The sequence below is a fragment of the Pithys albifrons genome, chromosome 5 (genome assembly GCF_047495875.1).
Source record: "Pithys albifrons albifrons isolate INPA30051 chromosome 5, PitAlb_v1, whole genome shotgun sequence".
Taxonomy (NCBI): domain Eukaryota; kingdom Metazoa; phylum Chordata; class Aves; order Passeriformes; family Thamnophilidae; genus Pithys; species Pithys albifrons.
Window position 1 is genome coordinate 41,595,893 of NC_092462.1, and position 22,727 is coordinate 41,618,619.

General features: G+C 37.7%; 1 protein-coding gene across 1 annotated transcript in view; it reads left to right on the forward strand.

Annotated features, from left to right (window-relative positions):
• The window catches only part of TENM3 (teneurin transmembrane protein 3), a 608,874-nt gene that overhangs the window by 524,661 nt on the left and 61,486 nt on the right, over positions 1-22,727 (forward strand). The window contains exons 13-16 of the mRNA XM_071556284.1: positions 758-958; positions 4,784-4,969; positions 17,987-18,013; positions 20,513-20,659. Coding sequence (XP_071412385.1) covers positions 758-958; positions 4,784-4,969; positions 17,987-18,013; positions 20,513-20,659 — 561 coding nt within the window. The remainder of the gene's footprint in view (positions 1-757; positions 959-4,783; positions 4,970-17,986; positions 18,014-20,512; positions 20,660-22,727) is intronic.

Genomic DNA, 22,727 nt, shown 5'->3' on the forward strand with positions numbered 1-22,727 from the left:
GATTTTATTGATCTGCACGTACAAAGTAATGCAATTAAGTCTCTGGAATTAAATTTTCAGACCATTGACCCTACAAGTGTAACATTTTATTGAGTCAAATTGCTAAATTAAATCTCGTCATCTAAGGCACATTAAAGTGAATTAAGACAGATAGACAGGATGCAACTCATTTATTTCTGAGAACAGTTGAGGGTCCTGTATGGCTGTCAAAACTGTATAGCAGTGGATTGGGTCAGTTGATACCGAGTGCTGCAGGAAATCCCACCACTTGCTACACTGTGATTAGGCAGAATCAGGGTGAGTTGCCTGAGACCCAAAGCCAATCTTGTTGTTATTCAGAAAAATTAGCAAACCTTGAAAGATTCTCCATTAACTCAGTGGTAACCTGTAATTTTCTTGGTGTCAGTTGTGTGCATGCACAGATTTCACAATATCAAAGTGATGTGGAAACAAGGTGTTGTTGCAAGGAAAATTGCAGCTATGCAAGTAGTGATGACAGAGTGATTTACCTTGTAGCCACAGAAGGGAGACTGCCACCAAAGTACCTTGGGCCTCTCTTGCCTCCCTCATTGCAATGAAAGAAAAGTGAACTTCTCAGCTTCAGCCTACTCATGTATACTCTTAAGATGAGTGCAATGCTGCCTATTTCGTGAAGTCTAAAATGTGAATTAAGCCCGAAAGTGCCATGAGCATCTTGGGGTAGGTTACTGTTGTTAGGAATGAGAGGTTTAAACTGATCTTTCTCATCTCCATGCAGCGGATTGCTTGGACCCAGCCTGCTCCAGCCATGGCATGTGCATCCATGGCGAGTGCCACTGCAACCCAGGCTGGGGTGGCAACAACTGTGAAATCCTGAAGACAATGTGCTCTGACCAGTGCTCTGGTCATGGCACCTACCTCCAAGAGAGTAGTACCTGCACCTGTGACCCCAACTGGACAGGTCCAGATTGCTCCAATGGTAAGAGTTAAAAGCACTGGCACTTTGTGAAACGTTGTCTTGAGTAGCAGCATTTTAATGACATTACTGTGGTAAGACCTGACCCGCTGAGCTGACTGATGTCTTTGAGTTGACTTTGTTATAAACCATGAATTGATTCAAAGGTCCAAAATAATTGATGAATTTGAAGGATTTGAAAATGAATGTATTTATTTTGTATCTTTTAGCTGGCTTCTCCTGGTAACTTCAGGTATTTCACATGCAAGTTCAGAATATTCTTTGCATAATACATGGATCTTACTTAATACATCTGTTTAGAAACTTAAAACTACAGTAGTGAAACCAGAGACAGTAACATTTTAACAATCTCTCCAGCTAATTGAAGGCATTTTTCTTGAAAACAGACAGTGTTCAAGTTTGAAGGCAAAGGGAGTGCAAGAATGAATCTTAAACAGCTTTCAAGACAGGATACAGGCTGCCAGGGTGAAAGAGTTTGTAGAAGTGAAGAAGCAGAGGGATTTCTTGAAATATGAAACTGAGTTTTTTAATACCATAATCTGAGCTTAGAAACAAAAGGAGAAAACTAGAGGTACTAGCACAGAGAGCAGAATCTAAATATTTATAAAGTATGACAGCAGCCTTTTGACAAATAGGCATTTCTAGGATCTTGTTGGGTAGCCAGATATTAAAAAAGAAATGGTGTCTAACTGTGAGACATATATTTGTCTAAACCAGTTCACCTAAGAACTCAGACATTTTGTTAATGAAAACTGAACACATGGACTAACTGGGTTTTTGCCAGCTTATGAATAAATATAACTTTTTCATGAGGAATCATCTTTTAAAACAAATGTACTTCCTGACCAGGATCTGTGATAATCCATAATGGTTTATGCAAATGTGTCAGTTTAAAAGAAAACCAAGATGTCTATCAAGGAAAGTGAGGAATCCTTCCGGACTAGGAAGAGGAGGGTGTCTTTCCCCTGAAAACCACCACAACCTTTGAAATTAAGAGACTTTAATCAAGAAACGTAGAGGAAAAAAGGATAACAGTTCTTTGCTACAAATATATATATATATATGAAAATAAAAAAAACAGAACAGAACAGAACAAACAGCAACACCATCACCAAAACTTTCAAACAAACCAAGTCCTATCTCTGCCCCTTTGGTGCAGTTGCATTTACAGACAGTGGGAGGTAATGCTGTGCCTCAGGAGACAGCAGCTGTGGCAACTCACTCATGGCCTCTGGCCAGGCAAAGATGGAGGGTAGGGAGAGGTGCTGGCTCTGAAAACTCCCGTGGGAATGGCAGCCACAGGTGATGGGGTGAAACCTTCCCCGTGGGTAGTGTGAGGACCCTCTTGCTGTCCTTTCTCAGAAAGCACTGAGGGGGATTAGCAACTCCTCTGCAGATGGCGTCAGACCCTCAAGGAGTCTGTAGCAAATCCAGGCAATGGGGATTGTTCTCTCAGAAGAACGGCACAGTGTGCACAGAGTCAGGAGTGAGCCAGGGGAACCCCCTCCAAGTGCTTCCACCAGCCCAGCAAACGGCAGCTGCACACAAGGCAGCCAGAGGAGAGAAGTGTGGCAAGCACCAGGAAACCTCTCTCTCCCTCCACTTCCCCCGAGCCATCACATTGGAATGCAAAGCTATCAGCCCTCCCTTTGTCTAGGCTTTGGCTTTGGGAGCAGGTAGTAGGGGGGCTGGGCTTCAACAAGTCATCTGTCCTGGCCTCCAACTCCCAAACCACTGTGTTGGTGAGGAACAGAAAAAAAATTCCATGAATTTGAAACTATAACAGTATACAAGAGTGATAGGACAAAGTTCTAAATATTCGAGAAATAGTGACACAGAGGAGAAAATGTTCCCTTTCGTGAAATGTGTTTAGAACAAAAATTCTTCTCTGAGCATCTCTAGCACTAAAACTGGCTGTTTATCAGAGACCCTTTCTAGTTCTGAGGAAAAACATGGATCCCCTGTTTACTGACACAGTATCCTCTACACTTTTTTTGATGGCCAGTTATGCTGTCTTTTAGTTGTATTTCAAGGAAAGATTTGTTATTAAAATAACAAAATTTTTCTGCTCTCAAATATTTCAAGTGTGTCAGACTCACAAAAAGAGCTTTGTAAAAACGTGCACAGATTATTTGCTGAAGCTGTGCAAAATGACCTTCAGAGCAGTACACTAAAAAGTAAATCTTACCCATAAACATATTGTTAAGTTACTACATGAAAAGAATGAGTTATTTCCATCAGAGGGTTTTGTAGGTTTGAAATCAGCAGAGCTTTCCTCTATCTTCATCAGCAGTTTGTCTGTTAATTAGCCCTTCAATTCCACTTCAATTAAATTAGTTCTAATTAATAAATTCATTACAAAGATTGACGCACCTTGCTCAAAGCAAGTGTGCTAAAAGCTGATAAACACCTTCACCCTAATGAAAAATTGATTAGATTGAAGAGAAATAAACCTTTCTTTCTTGGAGCTGCGTTGATGTTTTTTGTACTCCTAAAGTTAACCAAACCATCTTGCATCTCTTAATCAAAAATTTAATTCAAAGTAGATATAAGATGCTATATAGGTGGCAGGGAGTGAGGGGGAAATTACAACTGTCTTTCTCCACAAAGGTTTTGGGCTGTTTCTTACAGGAAATGTCACAACTCCTTGATACTGTGTTTAATATTCCACAGCACTTTGAGACACCTGAGAAGAAAAACACTGCTGATCGGGAAGTTGGAAACCTTTCTTTCACTGAATGCAATTTTTTTTTGCTGTTAAAAATAATTTTAATCTTTTATTCCTAAACTACTTGTTGTCTTTTACAAGAAAACAAAAAGTAAATACAGCAGTTCTGTGAACCAGTACGTGGCTGCAACCAGCTGTATACCAAGTAACTGAAGTCCCTTAGGCTGTATTGTATCTCCTCTTGTTTTTCTGTTGTCTGCTTAGCAGAAGTAAAGTTTGCTGGAATCTGACTAAATGAACCAAAACTGTAAATGCAAAATCTGGCAGCCTAAATTAGCATCTTGTATTAGCTGAGAATTAATATGCATTGTTTGGGTTCTGACTACCTTTGGCTGTTAACATATTTTTCAATTACTCTATCAGATGCAAGATCCTGTTACGATATGTAAATGACAAGTTAAATTGCTGTATGTTGACTTTTTTTTTAACAAACTATTATTTAAAACAGACTGTTCGTAGCTGTCACTGATACAAATTTACTGAAAGTAAAAGAAAATCATCCTTTATATTTAACAGATGTGTCAGTGTGTCAGCATAGTAATAATTTGTCTCACTAAGGCGGATTCTTTATAATGAAAAAATGTGTCAGAAATGGCACATTTTAACTTTGAAAGAAAACAGGGTATGGAGGGGAAACCTTGTTAAAATGTACTTCATCATGTTAGATTTTCACTCACTACACATGATGATCTAGGTATATGTTACATTTAGTCACCATGAGTACAGTGTAAGTTTAGGTAGGTTTAAGTGCCATATAATCTAAGATAAAAAAAGTTACCCTTAATACATATGTGATCACAAAAAACATGAATGAATATTACTCAGAGCTAGCAAAAGAGCTGTGGAGGTTTAAGCATCACTAAAGGGTGCTGGCTAAATAAGTGAACATTAGCAAAGAGATAAGACTGTACTCTCTGTTCTGTTGGGTCTTACACGAGAATGACTTTCACAGTAAATTCCTTTGATTAAACTTTCAAATATTTTGCCTTTCTTATACTTCACATGTTGAATTAAGATGTACCACTGCTAATTAATATGTCCCTTGTCTCTCCCCTGGGCTCTGTGCCTCCTTTTCTCCCCCTGTCTCCTGGCAAATGCAGAAATCTGTTCGGTGGACTGCGGCACCCACGGTGTGTGCATGGGGGGCACGTGCCGCTGCGAGGAGGGCTGGACGGGGGCAGCCTGCAACCAGCGAGCCTGCCATCCCCGCTGCGCGGAGCATGGCACCTGCAAAGATGGGAAGTGTGAATGTAGCCAGGGATGGAACGGAGAGCACTGTACCATTGGTAGGCTGCCTATGTTTTACCCTGTCTGCGCTGCAAAATTCAAACAGCCAACGCTGCTGGCCACGGCTGAATAAGAAGCGTATTGCTTTGAAGAATGTTTCTTCAAACAGAATATTTGCACGTGTCAGTCTGTGGAAAGGAGTTGATATTTTAAGAAAGGAAACGGTTATATAATGGCTCATGAGTTCTTCATGCCTAGTTTGCTGTGAAAAGAAGGTTGAAGAATTTCCTTTTTAATCTTTTCCCTTTAACTGCCTTTTACTGAGTGGGAAGTTACTTTTATTTTGAACTGTAAATATATTACTCGATTTGTGCATTTCTATTTTTATGTGATAGCTTTATGTCTTTTGGAAATGAAGCTTCCTATTATTTTTCTTTCTTTTAAGGAGAAAAAGCTCTGAAAAGTGACTTGCCTACACAAAAATGTTGCTTCTACAGTGTAATAAATGTGATCTAGCTGCCCAAAATTATGTCCTTGTCAACATAATGTTCTATTTTAGAATTCTCTCAAATTTCTTACATTTTAATAATGTAACAGCAATTTAATACAGCTGATTGAGAAGAATCCATCATTATTACAGCTTCTATGCTTCTGTAACCAAGTTAGTTATAGTGCCTGAAAAACTTTGGAAGTTACTGTGCCTCATCAGTGGAGCTTTTCTGACTCCATTAATGTCCCATATTCAGCAGGATATCCCTCTCCACTACACAGGCTTTGACAGTGAGCTAACATGAGAAATCCTGCATGTAAACAAGAGGACTAAGAAAAAGTGGAGCTGTAGTGCTGAGAAATTCCCACTGATTCCCCTTTGTGCAAAACACTGCAGGTCTGTAACAGAGGAGGAGGGTCCTATGCAAACAATTTTTGTCTCTGCATAACCGCACAGAGAAACTATTGCCTGGCAACAGGTAGAAAGCACAAGCAAAGGAACTGGCAATGTTCTACGTGCAAGAGATGACTAATTTGTACTTAGGTGAGTGGGAACCTTGCACAAAGCTTATCAGAGGCTGTGACAGGAGTAACAGTGTGACTGAAGTATTTATGCATACATTTCCCCAGTATGAGAAGCATCATGGCTAAGCACTTGGAGGTGGATTGAATAGGCAAAAAAAGAGATAGCCACAGGTCAGACAAAGGCAAGCATAACATTGAGTGATGAGGAAATCATGGACAATATGAATAGTAAAAAAAAAATCCAGTTAAAAAAATCACATAGTTTTATGCTTGAAGAGATGGAGGAGAAATGGTTAAAAGAGGTAATGTAGCTGAAGCAACAGGATAGGACAGTAAGTCTAACAGCAGTGGGCCGGTTAGATGTGAATATAGAATGATTTGCTTTTAGCACAAGCTAAAAAGAGGCTGGAGAATTTTAACTTTCATGGAAGTTTTGGAAGGACTCTAACTTTCAATGTCTTAGCACAGCTAAGCCATCACTAGAGCACAAGTATTTCAAAAATAGTAAAACCCTTGCTGCGTTCCCAGGTAGTTTGTAGCCCTGACTGAGAGGCAGGTGGGGTTGCTGTGCTTGGTGGTCACAAGAAACAGTGGTGGGAGCTTTGAGGGCAGGGAAAATGTGGGCCTGTTACAGCTGTTGTAACTGATTACCAAATCATTGAACCAGGAAGGTGAGGCAAGATTTTATTTTGTAGAAAGGAGTCAGGTGTGAAAGTAGTAAGATTGAGTCGTGAATTATTTTTCACAGCAATCACAATTGGTGTGTCTGCAGAGGCCCAGGAGGAACTTACAGGGTTAACATTTTTGAGGAGCTTCCAGAAAACATGCTGACAAAGAAAGTAGAGAGGTGGGGAGAGAACTGCTTTCTGAAAAATAAAAGAAAGTAAATATTTAGAAGTAGAATAAAGCCTTTCCCTTGACTGCTTTAACTTGCCAACGAGCAATTACTCAGCAGATCACTCTGCTGTTGGTCTCGCTGACCTTGGCAGCATTTCAAGGGTCGTAGTTATATATGGATGAACTGCTCTTGAACAGTTTTTCCAACATATTAAGCACAAACAAGTTTTTCTTCAGCAGTGGGTAAGCAGGTCTGTCTTCCCACCTGTTTATTCTTTAAATTGGTGTTTACTTTGTGGCTGCTGCTGTAAAGATAGTTTGATTTGTTTATATTGCCCTTACAGCCTTCAAGAGAGAAGGAGGTACAGGCTCTAGCCTGCTATTATATTTATTTTTTAGAGCTGTTTTCTTCAGGAGCCCAGTATTACGAAGAAGCCAGGTCATTTGATTGCTCATTTCCAAGAGTATTTCCACTTAGTGGTGTAAGAATTCCTACCTTCTCAGCTTGGCAGATGAAGAGTCAAATTGCTTTTCTCTCACCTGCCCTACAGTAGGTAATAGCTCTTTCTGAACAATAAATTTCAAAACACAAGGGACTTCAGAATGTGTCTCTATGCAAACCAGTTTATTATTGTCATACTCCATTTGTAACCCAGGCATTTTGTGCTACTTACAACTCTCTACTTAGTAGCATAATCTTTACATAATTTGCGTTACACACATGAAAGACTCCCACTCCCCCTTTATATGTCTAAAAATAAACTATTGCACCCTTCGCATTTCTTATTTTCCTTAACCATTTAGCTGCAGTACTACAAAGTATTATAGGAATGCAAATGTGTTTCTTTGTTGCAGCTATTATCTGAAAGTCATGGGAGGTGCAACAGCCAAAATTTACAGTTTCTTTGGGAAAGAAATATTCCAAAGAAGGTGTAAATCTTAAGGGCAATTCCCTTTATTCACTTTTTGTGAAAGGAGTAGCCCTGCAGATCTCTAGCTGGATGTACAAAATGAGGTAGATAGTTATGCATTGCTCACAGAGGCGCTAACTGGAATGTATACTGAATCATCGAAATCCATAACTCATTTGATCAAAGAGTTTATGGTATTTTTGTGAAGCATGAATGCAGTTTAAAATGGTAACAAATGTTTTGCACCTCAGGTAATGATTTTTATGTATTTCTAAATGCTGGCTATCTGTCCACTCTCAGCCCACTCTTTGTCTTGCAAGTTGACTTGTGTTAAAATGTAGAATGAAGGAAAAAACAAACCTATCTCCTTAATCAGAAGAAAGTAGTCCTTAGTTTTGTTTCTCTCTAATGTCACTTAAACCCTAGATTGCTTTTTCAGTTATGCTGATTTTTACACGTACTTGAAAATATTCAAATGGAATTTAGCAAAGGAAATTCTATTTGCCCTAAGTTCCCAGATACCCTTTCTTGTTTGTTGATTTGGTTTTTTTTTTTCAGTGCTTCAGGATGTCAGGAAGCAAAATCATAGATTACAAAAGTTGGATTTTTTTTTGTTCAGAAAAAAATTTAGACATGCTTGCCTGGATTAAACATCAGTGTTTCCCTAAAGCTGAGGAAGACTGGATTTGAGGAATAATATGCATGTGTATTTTATATAATTTGATTTGTGATAAAGGGCATAATAGACTAAATAAAGTGGTGGGGGTTTTATTTGTTTGAAGCAATGTGTATAGTCAGGTGGGGAAAATTGTTTTGCCTAATGCAGTGAACCTGATGTGTGTTGCTGATACCCACTGTCCCATTACGCATCTTTGGCACAGGGTAGCTCCAACTTCAATACCACACTTGATGTCAGCCACACTTGTGAGTCATTCCCTTTGCTGTGAACACATACTTCCACTTATTTATATCAAATATCTTCATCAGATAAGTACATGCCCAGTATTTTGGTAAAATTAATCTAATAAGAATTAACAAAAGCCAAGGCTTGGTGCTATTGTTTAGCATCTTAGAGGTTTGAACTAAACACTGGTGATGTATATTTCAAATACTAAACAGTTTAGGCACCTGATTTGTTTACTATCTTTTCCCTCCTGAGAACTGTAACCGTAAAATCATAGGATCATAGAATAGTTTGAGTTGGAAGGGACCTTTAGAGGTCAACCCTCCTGCAGTAAAGCAGGGACATCTTCAACTAGATTTGATTGTTCAGTGCCTCATCCAACCTGGCCTTGAATGATTCCGGGGATGGGGCATTCAGCACCTCTCTGGACAATTTGTTCTTGTGTTTCACCATGCTCACTGGACAAAACTTCTTCCTTAATCTAATTTGAATCTGCCCTCTTTTAGTTTAAAGCTACTACCCCTTGTACTGTCACAGCAGCCCTGCTAAAATGTTTTCATGTAATGTTTTGCCTTTTGCTGTATCCCCATGAGAAGAGGGTAAATCAATAATTTACTGCAAAGTTATGGAAAATCACTTGTCAGTTGTTTATTTGGTCTGGAAGTGACATTCGTGGATCTGAGGTGAACATCCATATATTATTTTTTGAGGCTCAACCTGCATCTCAGTGTGATACAAGACTGTACATGCACAGCTGGTGCCCAGGTGATAGCCTGGATGAAAATTTGCTCTGTAATTAAGTTTTCATAACATGGTTGTGCTAAAGTATGTTTTTGTTTCCTTTTAGTCCTGGCTTGCAGTGAGTTCAGTGACCCTCTCCTGTCTGAGTAGCTGTTTTGTGAGATTAGAACAGATACTGTTTCAGAAGGTCTATTATTTTTTGTGATATAACTGTCATGGACCATGAGTATATTAACTAACTGTCATAGGAAGCCCATAAATATGAATACTTTTCCAGCTGCTTTTCCACTAAACTCTGTTAGCTGAATAAAATTAGTAAATAATTATATTGGTGGGGAAGCTGCTGTATCCATGTGCTGTGTAACATCTCAGTTTTACAATGCAGCTTAATTTTTTCTATAAACTAAATTAGTTTTAGTGTAATCTAAATTGCAAATCGGCCAATTTGCATTAAAACTATGCCTTCTTGTTCAGAATTGTCAACACCTCTTTTTTAAAAGTCTTTAGCATTAAGCATGGGTGGGTAAGACCATCTGTTTATAAAGCTTGCCTGCAGCTTCATTACTTAACATGAGACAGGTTACAGCTGTTTAATTGTTATCATGTTGAACGATTATCTTTCAATCCAAAATTAATATTTATGTATGCATGGAAAGCATATCGTTAAACATGAATGAGCTGAATGTGGATTAATATCATTAAGCATTCATATTAATCCCCCAGGAGGGCTAAAGTTAACATCATGGTACTTCCATGCTACTCTCAAGTGCTGAATGAGGCTACTTTACTTGGTATACAGAACTGTAAATCAAATCCAGTGGTGGCCCACTAAGAAGTGTACAGCTTCTGTTTATATTCCAGGAGGAACCAGAATCTAATTGGTTCATCTTCTAAGAATTTCCCCTAAAATTTAGCTGAGAAAAAAAAACAAGGGGCAGCAAAGTACTCATTTTAACATTTTTCTTTGCATGAAAAGACAATACCATGACATTCAACCAATGAAACCAAAAAATAAGTTTTCTTCAGCAAGAGATTTCTAGTTTCAGCTATTTTAGCCAGAAAAACAGGAAAGTCATCTGGTTTAGATATTCAGAATTATGAAAAAAATTAATTAACATGTAGAGCACTCTCCCATAGTGTGTTTCCATTAGCACAGGCTCTGTTTTGGAGATTGATTAAAATGGTTTTCTGATTAAAATGGTTTTCTGCCTTCTGACATGAAGGCATCTGTGTGCTGGTTTCTCTGTGACCAGCATAAGCACAGAAGTACAGCTAGTGCTGGGGAATGCTAAGACATCATCTATCCAGTGAGTTGTATGGTCTGCACCTGTTCTCTTCAACACATGTTTAGCTTAGGGCTGCTTATATTACAAATTTCAAATATGACTGCAGGGAAATGACACTTTATCTCTTTATAGATTAGAGAGCAAGTAAAGACAAATGTGTTCCTCCAGTGAATTAAACAAAGTGCTTACAGAAAACTTGATATGGCTGTATATCCTTGCACTATATACTTTTGACACATAGGCTTGACAGAGTGAGTCAGGGACCAGTTTGACGGCTTGATCCGTCTTCTCCACATCTGCAGGAGAGCAGCATGGACAGCTGGTGTCGTAATGACCACCACCATTTCAGTGTTGATGCCAATTGCCGGGCATGGGTTACTTTTCTCCAGAGTTTAAATTACTGACAGTATTAAATTTCCTAGCGGTTTAATGTGTCACATATTTAATGTTCATGGGAATTCTTCATAGATTTTAAGATTCTTTTGAAATTTTAGAATTTTGATTAGAAGAAAATTTTTGTCCCTCAAATTGGAATAATTAATGCTGTATTAATATATTCTGTAATTAGCAAGATTCCTAAATTTATGTTTTTCTTTCATTATGGGTTCATGGAGTTATACCTGAGTAAAAATTTCATCTTAAAGGTAAGACTGTATCTGAATGAAGATATGACCCTTGACATTCAAAGTCTTTATTAGATAAAATGAACCAAATATTCAAAATTAATTATATCCAATATCAATTAGTTCACCACCATATTGTGAGCGAAATCTGACCTTCAAAACACCTGACTACATTGCAACTGGGATTTCACAACAATATTTATACCAGTACCTTCAATGCAAAAACCCCACAAAAAAGAGATGATGACTTTTTTGGCACCCAGAGGACAGATAACCACAGTTTAATAAGATTTCATGAAATTTAGAACAAAATTTGGTTTTGATCTTTCCTCTGCCTAAAGATAATGTTATTAATTATCTAGGCCAAGCCTGGAATATGCAAATTATTTGCACATTGGTAAGCATAAAAGTACCAGGTGAATTTAAGATAGTGCACATGGTTCTGGAACTGTGAAAAAAATTGAATTATTGGTCAGGCCTTAACACATTTCAAGAGCAAGTATCTCAAGTACAAATTATCTGTTAGCGTACTTTAAATTGCTAATTGGTTGATTTGCATTTAAATGGGGACCACATGTGAAGTTCAAGTTCAGCACATTTTCGGAGAACAGCAGAATTTTCTGAGATGTGAAGAATTTTAAAGCATGTTACAAAGCTTACTTGAGCTGAAGTGGCCAAGAGAGAGTGAGTGCTTTTGTACATTGTGTAGTTGCATGCTGGTCAGACACATTCTGTAAATGCTTTCAGTCAGGAAGAAAGATGGAAAAAATAATGCTTCCCATCCTGATCCATCCCCTGATACGTTTTCAAGCCAAATTTACCTTTCATGCAGTTCTTAACGTAAGTGTAGGTTTTACCTCCCTCTGAGGCAGGTCTTCACAAGTTTGTCAGGGGTCACAAATGGGCATTGGAAACTTTTTCAGCCTGTACATGTGGGATAGTTTTAACTCCTGAATGGCATATACATTTTCTTCTAAATCCTGTTTGAGTTAGCTAGTTCTTGAATAGGAATCCACACTGCCTATGAACTTAAGAACAGTCCCAAATTTTCTGTGTCTGCTACATCCTTAAAAGTATTCTAAGGTGTCTGTGGCTTTCCAGTAATAATGATGAGAAATCTTACTTTATAGTAGAATTGGAATGGTCTCCAGAACAAAAAAAATATAAAATGTAGTGGGTTTATGTGCCTTTGTGCCTAAAAGCCCATAAATGATTGCTGCAAAGAATGGTTGCAGTTTTGGCAAGGGATAAATTGCTCTGAAATCAGGTCTCTCTGCAGATATCTGAAATGCATAAATGATGGAGAAGGTATGAGTTATGGGTAAAGATTATGTTTTGACCTGTATAGGGTGGAAAAGAAATAAAATTTTGTAAAACTATAGTTCCATCCATGTGCTCTTCTTTATAAGAAGGGCAAAATGGGAATTTAGGAGTAAAAAAGTATCAAAAGGGAATTGTGTTTGCAATCTTCCTCTATTGGCAGCTATGCTCTGAACATATGGTGTGTCAAAGACAAGGTTCTTATAAACTCAGAGAATGGATCATGCCCATGAGCTGCTTACAGTGGAAGAATATGTGCTTTCAGTAATGTTCAGTGATGAATAACAGGAATTGCATTTACAAATGATACCAAAGGCTGCTGCTGCCCCCAAGCACTTTGGAAGGCAGGACAAGAATTTAAAATTACTTTAACAAATAACACAGATTTATGCAGGAAAATAAGGTGCAAGTCAACAAATGCTGGTTTCTGTGCTTAAGAATAATCAGCTGCACAAATCCAAGTTAGGAAGCAGTTTGCCAGACAGAACAGACTCAGGAAAGACTGTAGTTGGTGCTGAATTTGACATGAGTGAACCTCTCTGAGGACAGGCTCCAACAGTAGTACTTTATGAATTCTGAACTCCTCTAAGTTTTCCAGTAGAGGCATGGAGCTCTTCAGAATCTGCATATGGATGCATGGCTTTTTATAGTCACTCTTTGGAAGTAAAAGAAATTGCCTAAAGGAATCAGTATACTACTCTGTAAGTCTGCTGTGGGTAGGATAAGAAATACTAGGTTTAAATACTACAAGGGATATTTGGGGAGTTTTGTTAAAAAGATGTTTAATTTTCAGGATAGTTAAATTGTGGATGGGTAGGAATGGAAGGAAATAAGGGTGATCTGGTAGGCATGTCAGGAGAAGTAAACCACCATGGACTGAGTCTTGAATAGATCAGAGAGGTCAAACCAGAGCTGTCAACTCTGAGTTTTGTACCCAGTTCCTCCTAAACAAGCACCAAAACCTGTTTACAAACTACATTCTCCATGAAGCTTGCAATGAGTTTTCGGTTGGCAAATGTCTGTGAAACCACTGCTAAAGTGTGTGCCTCGTCCTCTGCTAGTGCTTGGATGCACAGGGAGTAACAAGTAATGTTCATAATAAGAGGCTGGTGCACAGGGTGATCTCCTGGTTCCGGAGGATTTTGAAGAATTGGATTCTACCCTTGATTCTACCGTGTGTTTTCTGTTAATTGTTCACAAATGGAGACTTTAAAGGAGTGTTCTCTGTTACTCAGTTTTTGGGGACAAGACTTGCTTGTGTGTGAGTTGTTAAAATGTTGGTTTGTATATTAAATCCTATATAATTCTAAATATTCTGGAAAATCACATCATAGGTGTTTGTAGCCAAGTGGGTAGAGACATCTCACTTTGATCTTTCTATGCCTTAGTTACTCACTGGTAAAATGAGATAAGAATATATTCCTTTCATACCAGGAGTATTAAGATACTGTACTGAATAATTTTGACTTAGGAAGGAAGGTGACAGAAAAGTCTGTAAGAGAACAGTTGTTTCTTTATTTAGGTTGGCATGGTGTGCCTGCTACAAGCGCCTCAGCCATTTGCTTTTTGTGAGAGAATGAGTACTGAATGAGGACTATTAGCTCTGCACATCCACAAGGAAGAAATGTATAAAACTTTCACAGGTAGCCATAAACCAAACATTGCCTGAGTTATAAATTAATTAAAATAATAAGTGAAAATATTAAAACTTTCTGACTCCAAACAAATGGATAAATGTGTAAAAAGCTTAAGGGAAACAGTAGAGTACCAACATATTAGTTTGCTTACAGTCAGTTCTTATTCCAAGAAAAACCTGCTATCTCCTTATATGATATTTGATGCAAGGTTATGTAGAAGCTCAAACATGACCAATGCAAAGTTGTTCACATGTTCCTGCAGCAGATCAGTATCTGAGAGTATGGCCTGTGTGTTACCTGCAGACATACTTACGGAGTCGTGCCAGTGAATGGGAATTGCAATAATGAACTGTGGGAAATGGGGAGAGTAAACAAAACGGTTTGCTCAGAGAGGAGCAGAACAGCATTCTTCATTGTTGCCACATAGTGAAACTATTTCTTCATCATCTCTTCTTTTTTTCTCCCCACCTTCAGCTATATTTTCTCCTAGTTTCTCCTGTTTTCTTTTAGAGGAAGAGGCTGTAATGCAGTAAGGAGTGGAGAAAGCTGATAGTATTAGTGGAGAGGAGGCAGGGGTTTGACTCACCTTTTCAAGGTGTAGGAGGCAAAAAACCTTAAAAGTTGTTTTTTATTTAGGCTGACCTCGATCAATATGGCTTTGGTCACAATCGTTTGTATTTTTGCTTCATGTCTGGTGGTTGCTATGAGGTCAATTTAGCTCTTAGAGCAAAATAACTCATGACTCTTGTGGAGCTATTGAGTCAAAACTGTAATGGGACTAAATATACACTCCAAAAATATGTGGCATGATGTAGTGTAGTGTACAGGTTACAAAGATTCTGATGGGTGAAGATGTCTGATGGAGGATAATAATGTAAAGTAAGAGAGATATAAATTTGCTATACAGCATTTAGAAGCATGTCACTGTTATAATCCTTTATGACAGAATAATCAGAATAAAGCAGTGTTATAAGTACCAATTAAGGAACATCAAATCAATGGGTATGTGACTCATGCTGCTTTAAACAGGAGCTGATTGGAATAAATGGATTTAATACATACTTTTATTCTTAGGCTATTCTGTCATACCTGGAGGAAGTAGCATATGAATAAGGAAGACACTGACATCTCTGATAGGAAACTAATGAGAGACATTAAATTTAAAAAAAAAAAGTCAGCGTTCTGACTGGTTATGAAATATGCTGTGTTAAATATGCATTTGCCTGACTGTTACCATTCTTTGTAAAATACATTTATCTTCCACACCTTTATATAAATATCCCCACAGATTGATAGCATCATTGATATTTTTATGTTATATGACTTTTGAATGCCGCTTAGATCTTCTTGGATTTCAATTAGCCCAGAAAATGTAAAAATTTTATATCTTCATTTTTGTTTTTCTTTTTCCATTTGGAGCTATTTTATGAAGTCCCTCTACTCCTGGAAATAATAGCAAGATTTTAAATAGCACAGTCTTAAACTCTGCAAGAAAACTCCTGTAGGTGTATTACCTGGTCTGTAATTAGACTTTTTAAGGACATAACATAACCTACATGTGCCAGAGGTGTAAATATCTTGACAAGGAGCACCTGCTGAGATCCTCCATCCTACTGAAGTGCTCTAAATCCCACATGGAATTCTCTGTGGAGAAGGCTTGTATTTTGTCATTCCACGCAGGTTCATTCCTCTTTCAGTTGCAGTGCTGTGAAGATGAGGGAGACAGCATGGCTAGTTAAACTTCACTGCAGAGTTATACTATTTTTAGTCATTCATTTTCTGCTTTATGTTTTTCTACAATGCTGCATATTAACCAAAATAGATTTTACTGCTCTCCTTAATGTCAACTGCCCATGAGTAAAAGGATGCTGGAAGGTAGAACTTGTTTTATGAGCATTATAGTTTCATATTCTGGAACTGACTTCTTATAGGACTACTGGTTACAAAAAATCTTAAAGACCGTTTCCTTACTCTTTTTTTTTTCTTTTAATGAAGATTGGGTTTCTGAAAGGAAATAGCATGTGGGGGCCTGGGGTTGCAGGGACTGTTTTCAGTTGCCTAGGAGGTATTTTAGTGTTCTGTTTTGTTACCTATGCCTACATTTGTAGAGGCATTTAATGTTTTACTCGTGGACAGATGCATTCCCCAGACAGACCTAATTGCTTTCATTTTATGAAATAAAGCTTAATTTTTCCTCCACACATACTATACTGTATTTTATGCTATGTGGGAGCAAGTGGGATTATACTGGCCGAGTAAGAGAAGAATTTGATCCACCCTGAAATGCAGCTGTATCACTTTTTTTTTTTTTGTTTGTGGTTAATGTGAAAAGCTACTTGGTTTGTTGCTGCTGCTCTAAATGTTCTGTAACTGATGTTTTCATCTTCTTACTTTTTCTCACTTTAACCTTACTGTTATAGGGGAAAAAAAAAAAGCAGTGCACTGGACACCTGAAAGTTTCTTTAAGAGAAAGGGACTAAAAAGTTCCTACCTGTTTGTCATAACAGTCACTGTGGTTTCTGTGATGTCTCTCATCACCTCCCTACTTGGACTCAGAAGGAGCTTTTTCCCATTCATTCAAACTGGAGGAAGGGCTATAGTTGGAAATGCCTTTCTTACCCACCCAAAGGGATCATAGCAAGTGGCAGAGAACTGCCAAACAGGGGCCATCATCCATGAGGGATTTAGGAAAGGTCACATTTTGAAATGAAGAGAGCCCATGAGGGCTGTGTTGAGAGACCTTGTCCACAGCAAAAACAGGGGATTGTATCCAACCTTGTTGACTCAGCTTGGCATGTCCCAACTGCAGCGGTCTCAGTTCATGTCACCTTGTATGCAGGTGGCTGTGTTTTGTAGTTTGTGATGCACCTGTCCTGTGTGGGTTTGCTATATGACATTAACCCCTTTAACACAACTGCAGTTTGTGTCTGTTTCCTGGAAGTAAACAGGGAACATGTAACCCATCTGTGCTGTGTCTCGTGCATTAAAAGTAAGGCCTGCTGCTTGAAATCCGTCTTATGCTCTGTATGTCATTCATCCATCTGCCTCTTCAAATTTTTTTGCGACATTTTTAGTGTCATAACTTATAAAAAAAAAGTCTTGCTATTCTTATATATACCATGTTATTTATTTGTTATATTTCTAAAGCCTAAGTTCAATTTTCACCTGTTTTTTGAAATTAAATGGATCGCCACACTACAAACCCCACTATACCCTCTTCCACCCCATGTATACAGTCTATCTTATTTTATTTACTTGGTTTGTGTGCTCAGAAGAATAACTGTGGCTGAATTGAAGCGGAAGAAAAAACCCTCCTAAAAATCCTGCTAATCGAACAAGAATTAAGATAGTGTGCTTGTTAATGCAGGTCAAAGTCATATGTGACCTGCAAAGCAAAGATCTTCCTGCATGGTCAGTGTTTTAAAGCTCATATGCTAAGGAGTTGCTCTTACATTGTCTTGAAAATTGAATTTTTTAGCTAGCTTTGATTATATTTTTGTTTAATATGTAAAAATCAAAGCATGTGAAGAGAAGTCAGAAGAAAAATGTAATCTCAGAAAGGTAGCATCTCTTTTTCTTCTGCAGGCCTTCTTCCTGAAGTAGTTTCATTGCATCAGGATGATGTTTGCTGAAAAGAGAATTTAATGCATTTTTAAAAGCTTTGAAATATATTTTCATTTTGTAATGTAAGACCTCTCATGTCAGGTGCACCTGCTTGATTTGCATGTGAATTCTGAACAACTCTTGTTTTATGTGACACTTCTGAAATGTCTGTCTGTTTTTTTTTCTTTTTAATTCTCAAGCTCACTATTTGGATAAGATAGTGAAAGGTACTGTATATTTGCTCTTTGATGACATGCCTATACCTACATGTATTTTTTTATATAAATATATAGTTGAAAACATACTAGTCTGGGCAAAAGAATCTTCTCTTACATACATTCCATGGATTATTATATATAACTCATGTGACTTTCAATTCATCTCAAATTAAAATTTTGCTTCTGTTATATGGTAACACTTTATCAGTAATTATACATTTATATACAAATTGTATACATGTATTAGATTTTATCTGAACCAATAACTGAAGATAGTATTCATTTGCTGTTTGGAACTTTTTATTTTGTCAGTTTGTCATTGGACCTCTACCTTTAAAACTAAATATTTAGGAAACAAAGCAAAGCAATACTCTTGTCACAGAACAAGTGTCATTAGTTCTAAAGAACAGATTAATTATAGAGATGTGTGTGTTTATATACAGACAGATCAATAGAAAACCCAAGGCTATTAAGCTTTTGATCATCTGAATGTAGAAAATCTATAGGAAATTATGACTTGTATTTTGTACGAGTCTAGAAAAATCTTTCATGTCTGTGCAACATTTTCAGTTAAGAGGTTCAAGAATGCAAAAGCCTAAGATGAAACAGCAAAGATTCTTGTATCTTCAGTTACGGTGAAAATTTGATTTAGAAAAATGTTTGAAATATTCCTACCCCTCTTTCCCTGAGTATCTTCCTCTATTCCTTGTGGGTTTTTTCATTAGAATATGGCAATATTGATGGCAATATCCAGGCTTTCACACAATAAGTCTTGAGTGTACCCAGTTGACTCCTAAAATGCTCTGTCAGTATTTCAATTGTATATGTAAGTCTTTCATAAACCAAATAGAAGAATATTAAGAAAAAAATCAGTTCTCAGTTTGTTAACGGATACCAGTAGCAGCTGCAGTCTTAAAGAATAAGAGCAGCAAAACTAATTGCAGCCTGGCATGATGGCACAATATCCGTAACTGTAGCATCCCCATCCTTCCTCACAACAGGTTTTCCTGATTTTCTGCCTTCTAAGAGTGACTTTACAGGAGTTAAGCACCCTTTATAACTTTTTTCTCAGAATATTTGTAATTTGGAGCTACATGTTGAAAGGAGTCAGTAAATTCAAAAGTCTTTTGAAGGAAAAAAAAGGAGACTATTACTTCTGAAAGACTGCTCTAAACCAAAATGGAACAGTAGGTTAGTTCACAAAGATAGTTTTTCAAAAAGTGAAGAATTTTTTACCCAGTTACTTAGGGATTTGGGATAAAAGTTTACATAAAATTTTTGTGTCCAGAAAAATCTGATTTGTAGCCCCCTTTCTCATAAAACTTAGTGCCATATCTGTATTTGCTTCTGTCTTATCATAGTCACAGAAAAGGAACACCAAAATTACATATTTATAGTGTTGTCATCCTCATACAGATCATGTTGGCTGCATGCCAGATTTCATCACTAGAAAGTGACAGATACTGTTTTTGTAATGCAATGTTAGACTGAAAACAATTATCGATTTTGGATATATTAAATTATGTTAATTGTTTCCCAAATTTTCCCTCCTTGGCCATAAAAGCAGACAAGATAGGATATAAAGGTAACAGCACAAAAGCCTTAGGGAGATTGTCACAAAAAATCACTTTCTGCTATCTGTCTTGAAGCACGTCACTACCGTGTTTTTGTTCAGTCTATCAATGTTTATTGTGGTCCTTATGGTATTTCATTTTGTCCGTCCTAAGTAATCAAATACGCACAGCTATTACATTTAGTTGGAAATCCTGTTGGTCCTGTCCCATTCGTATGCAGCCTGAATCCTAGTGTTTGTTAGAATAGATGCTAAGCTGCTTCACTATTTCCTGGGCTTTGCTTATTCTGTGAAAAGGAATGTATTTTTGGCATAAAGTATAGCCATTAAAACTGGCCTATACTTTGTGCAACTATTTAACACACTGTAATTTCACATGAATACACGGCAACTCTGAGACCAGATAAAGTTAACATTCTCTTTTATTATATGCCTAAAATCATACCCATTTTCCTACTTAAGAATTTGGAGGGAATTGTTCATAGTAAGAGGGAGCTTAAACATTTGTGCTAGTAAGTAACCACTACTGCATAGAGCAAATAATGATCTACTCTATGAGCACAGAAAAATGTATTGTTTTACGCAACTGTGTTTGCACCATGCACTCATTTCTTGTTACTTTGCTAAAAAAAATAAAAATAATAAAAAAAACACCTGAATTTTGTCTGGCCTGCAGGTATTTAGAGGATTGGTGCATTTATTTCCTGGTTATACAGGTAAGTGGTGTCTCAAGTGTCAGGCCAATCAAAGATGCCACTTTGTTAAGAATTACATTCCCTAGGTAATGTTGCTGTTCCACTCCATGTGCAATTACAGTATTTGTGCTGTTCCTAAGGCCTGTTCCCAGTAAGTGTCCCTTGTTTGTATTTTTTTTCATTTTATATTATTACAATATTTCAATTACTTGTGCTTTTTTTCTTTGTCTGTTTCAACAGAGGGCTGCCCTGGCTTGTGCAACAGCAATGGGAGGTGCACGCTGGACCAAAATGGTTGGCACTGCGTCTGCCAGCCAGGATGGAGGGGAGCAGGCTGTGACGTAGCCATGGAAACTCTCTGCACTGACAGTAAGGACAATGAGGGAGGTAAGAAACACCACTTGGAGCTTTAACTCTGGGGAGAACGTGTTGAGCAACAGAGACTTTACAGTCAGGTGATTAAATACTGCCATGAGAACCATTCACACATTTTACTAGCTCTTGTGCTGGTAAGAATACGCTGCAGTATCCAGTGCTTTTATATGGCTTATCAGCAAAGCCTTACAAGCTGCATATGACAGATGAGATATGTACTTAGAAAAAGATGGGTGTCACCTTAGTTCCCCTGCAGCGTTCTTTTATACTGGAATAAAACATAGTCAACTCAGTTAACTGTTGTGGAGGGGAAAAAAAGGAAGGAGATCAAAATTTCAGTGACCCCACAAGGAAATTACCCCAAGAGAAAAGTCTGAACCGGGAGTTTACATTTTGACCTATGATACTGTTGCTGGAAACAATTGGTTGCCCAGCCTACAGAGATCTTATCCTTCCATAGCCTGTGAATGCTCACATAACTGACAGGATGCTCCCAGAAGTCTTTTTTTTTTTCGGCTTACTTTTCCACAGAGTGTCATTTAGGTGACAGGTAACAATTTGCAGCAAGATGCAGGCAGGACTCCTGACTTCAGAAATCAATCTGCAATTATTGTTGTAGATAGTAAAGCTAGAGGGGCTGTGACTTTGACATTACTCCAGAATCACATAGAACACCCCCACAAAAACAAGATTAAACGTGAATGCAGTCAAATATTAGATCAACATAATGCTTTTATTATCCGTCTTCCCCTTCTCACCAATTCTTTTTGCTTAACACCATCAGATTCACAGCAGAGATAAAATCTCCTATGGGCCTATGGGTGATGATAAAGTCATCTGTGACTTTGTCTTTCGTTTTCAGACTGCATATGCCTTTGCAGTTGCTGGTTGTCTCTTTGCTCCTGTATCTTAGACATCACAAACTGTAAATAACAGCAGCATTGACTTCCTGAGGAAAATACCACAGTTAAAACTGTGCTTCTGTTTATTGATCTACATGTCTTTTGAATTGTCATCCTTGTCTGTTACATATGACATATTTTGAGTCAGGTTTGCACATTTCAGAGCCTAAAGAGTCTGACGCAGATTCCATGCAGCAGAGACATGCTGTTTGGGGAATTAACTTCAGGTAGACCAGGGAATTAAAGAGATAGTGAAGAAAGGGAAACCTACAAACATTAAAAGAGACTAAGCAAGGAGGAGGAAAGACTAGGTGGAAGTATAAACAACTCGAAATAAAAAAAAGATCATGTAGGGGGAAAATAGGAAAAAACACTGAAAGAGTAGTAATAGACTAAAACAGATTCAGTAATTGTTAAAGATCACAAAAGTATGTGACATATCAGGGGAAAGTCAAGAGTGGGTAATGGACCAGGAGGAGAAAGAGGAGCAAGGTCAACAGGAATGCATATAAATGGAAAAAGGGAAAAGAAGCTGCTTTTTCAGACAGAAAACAGTAATAGTTTTTTGGGAAGAAAAGGGGAAAAGGAACAAGGAATTGGAGCAGAGTAATCTAACAGGATGACTTAAAGTTCAAGAAAAAAAGAACAATATTTGAAGGGGAAAAGAAAAAAGCTGATGCTGGTATTTTGGTGTGCTTTTTTTCTTCTGGTTTTTTTTTCCATTATTTCCTTTACAGACATCATTATGCAGCTATGCATGAGGAAGGGGTTGACCAAACACTTGTTTTGACATGATTAACGTGCTAGGATAATGGTATTTGTCCATGGCATTTTTCTAATTTATAGGCTTTGGTACAGAGCATATTTACTACAGCCTTTGACTGTGGCTAAGGAAAAGGGTTAAAATGTAACAATTATGTCAAATTAAAAATGGAAACATACCTAAGAAAACTGTGAAAAAGTCTCCTTTGAAACCTCTCTGAAGAGAGAAGTGTTTCTCTCCTTTCCAAGAGTACCTGCAATCAGCCCACTAATCTCCAAGCAAGCCATTAAAATTTCAGACAGCTAAAGGGAATGGCATAAGAATTCTTGTGCTGTATTTGTTTATTGCGGGAGATTAGGTTATCTGAGCACTTACGCTGAATTTATAGCGTGACTGCGGGTAGTGTGATCTACAT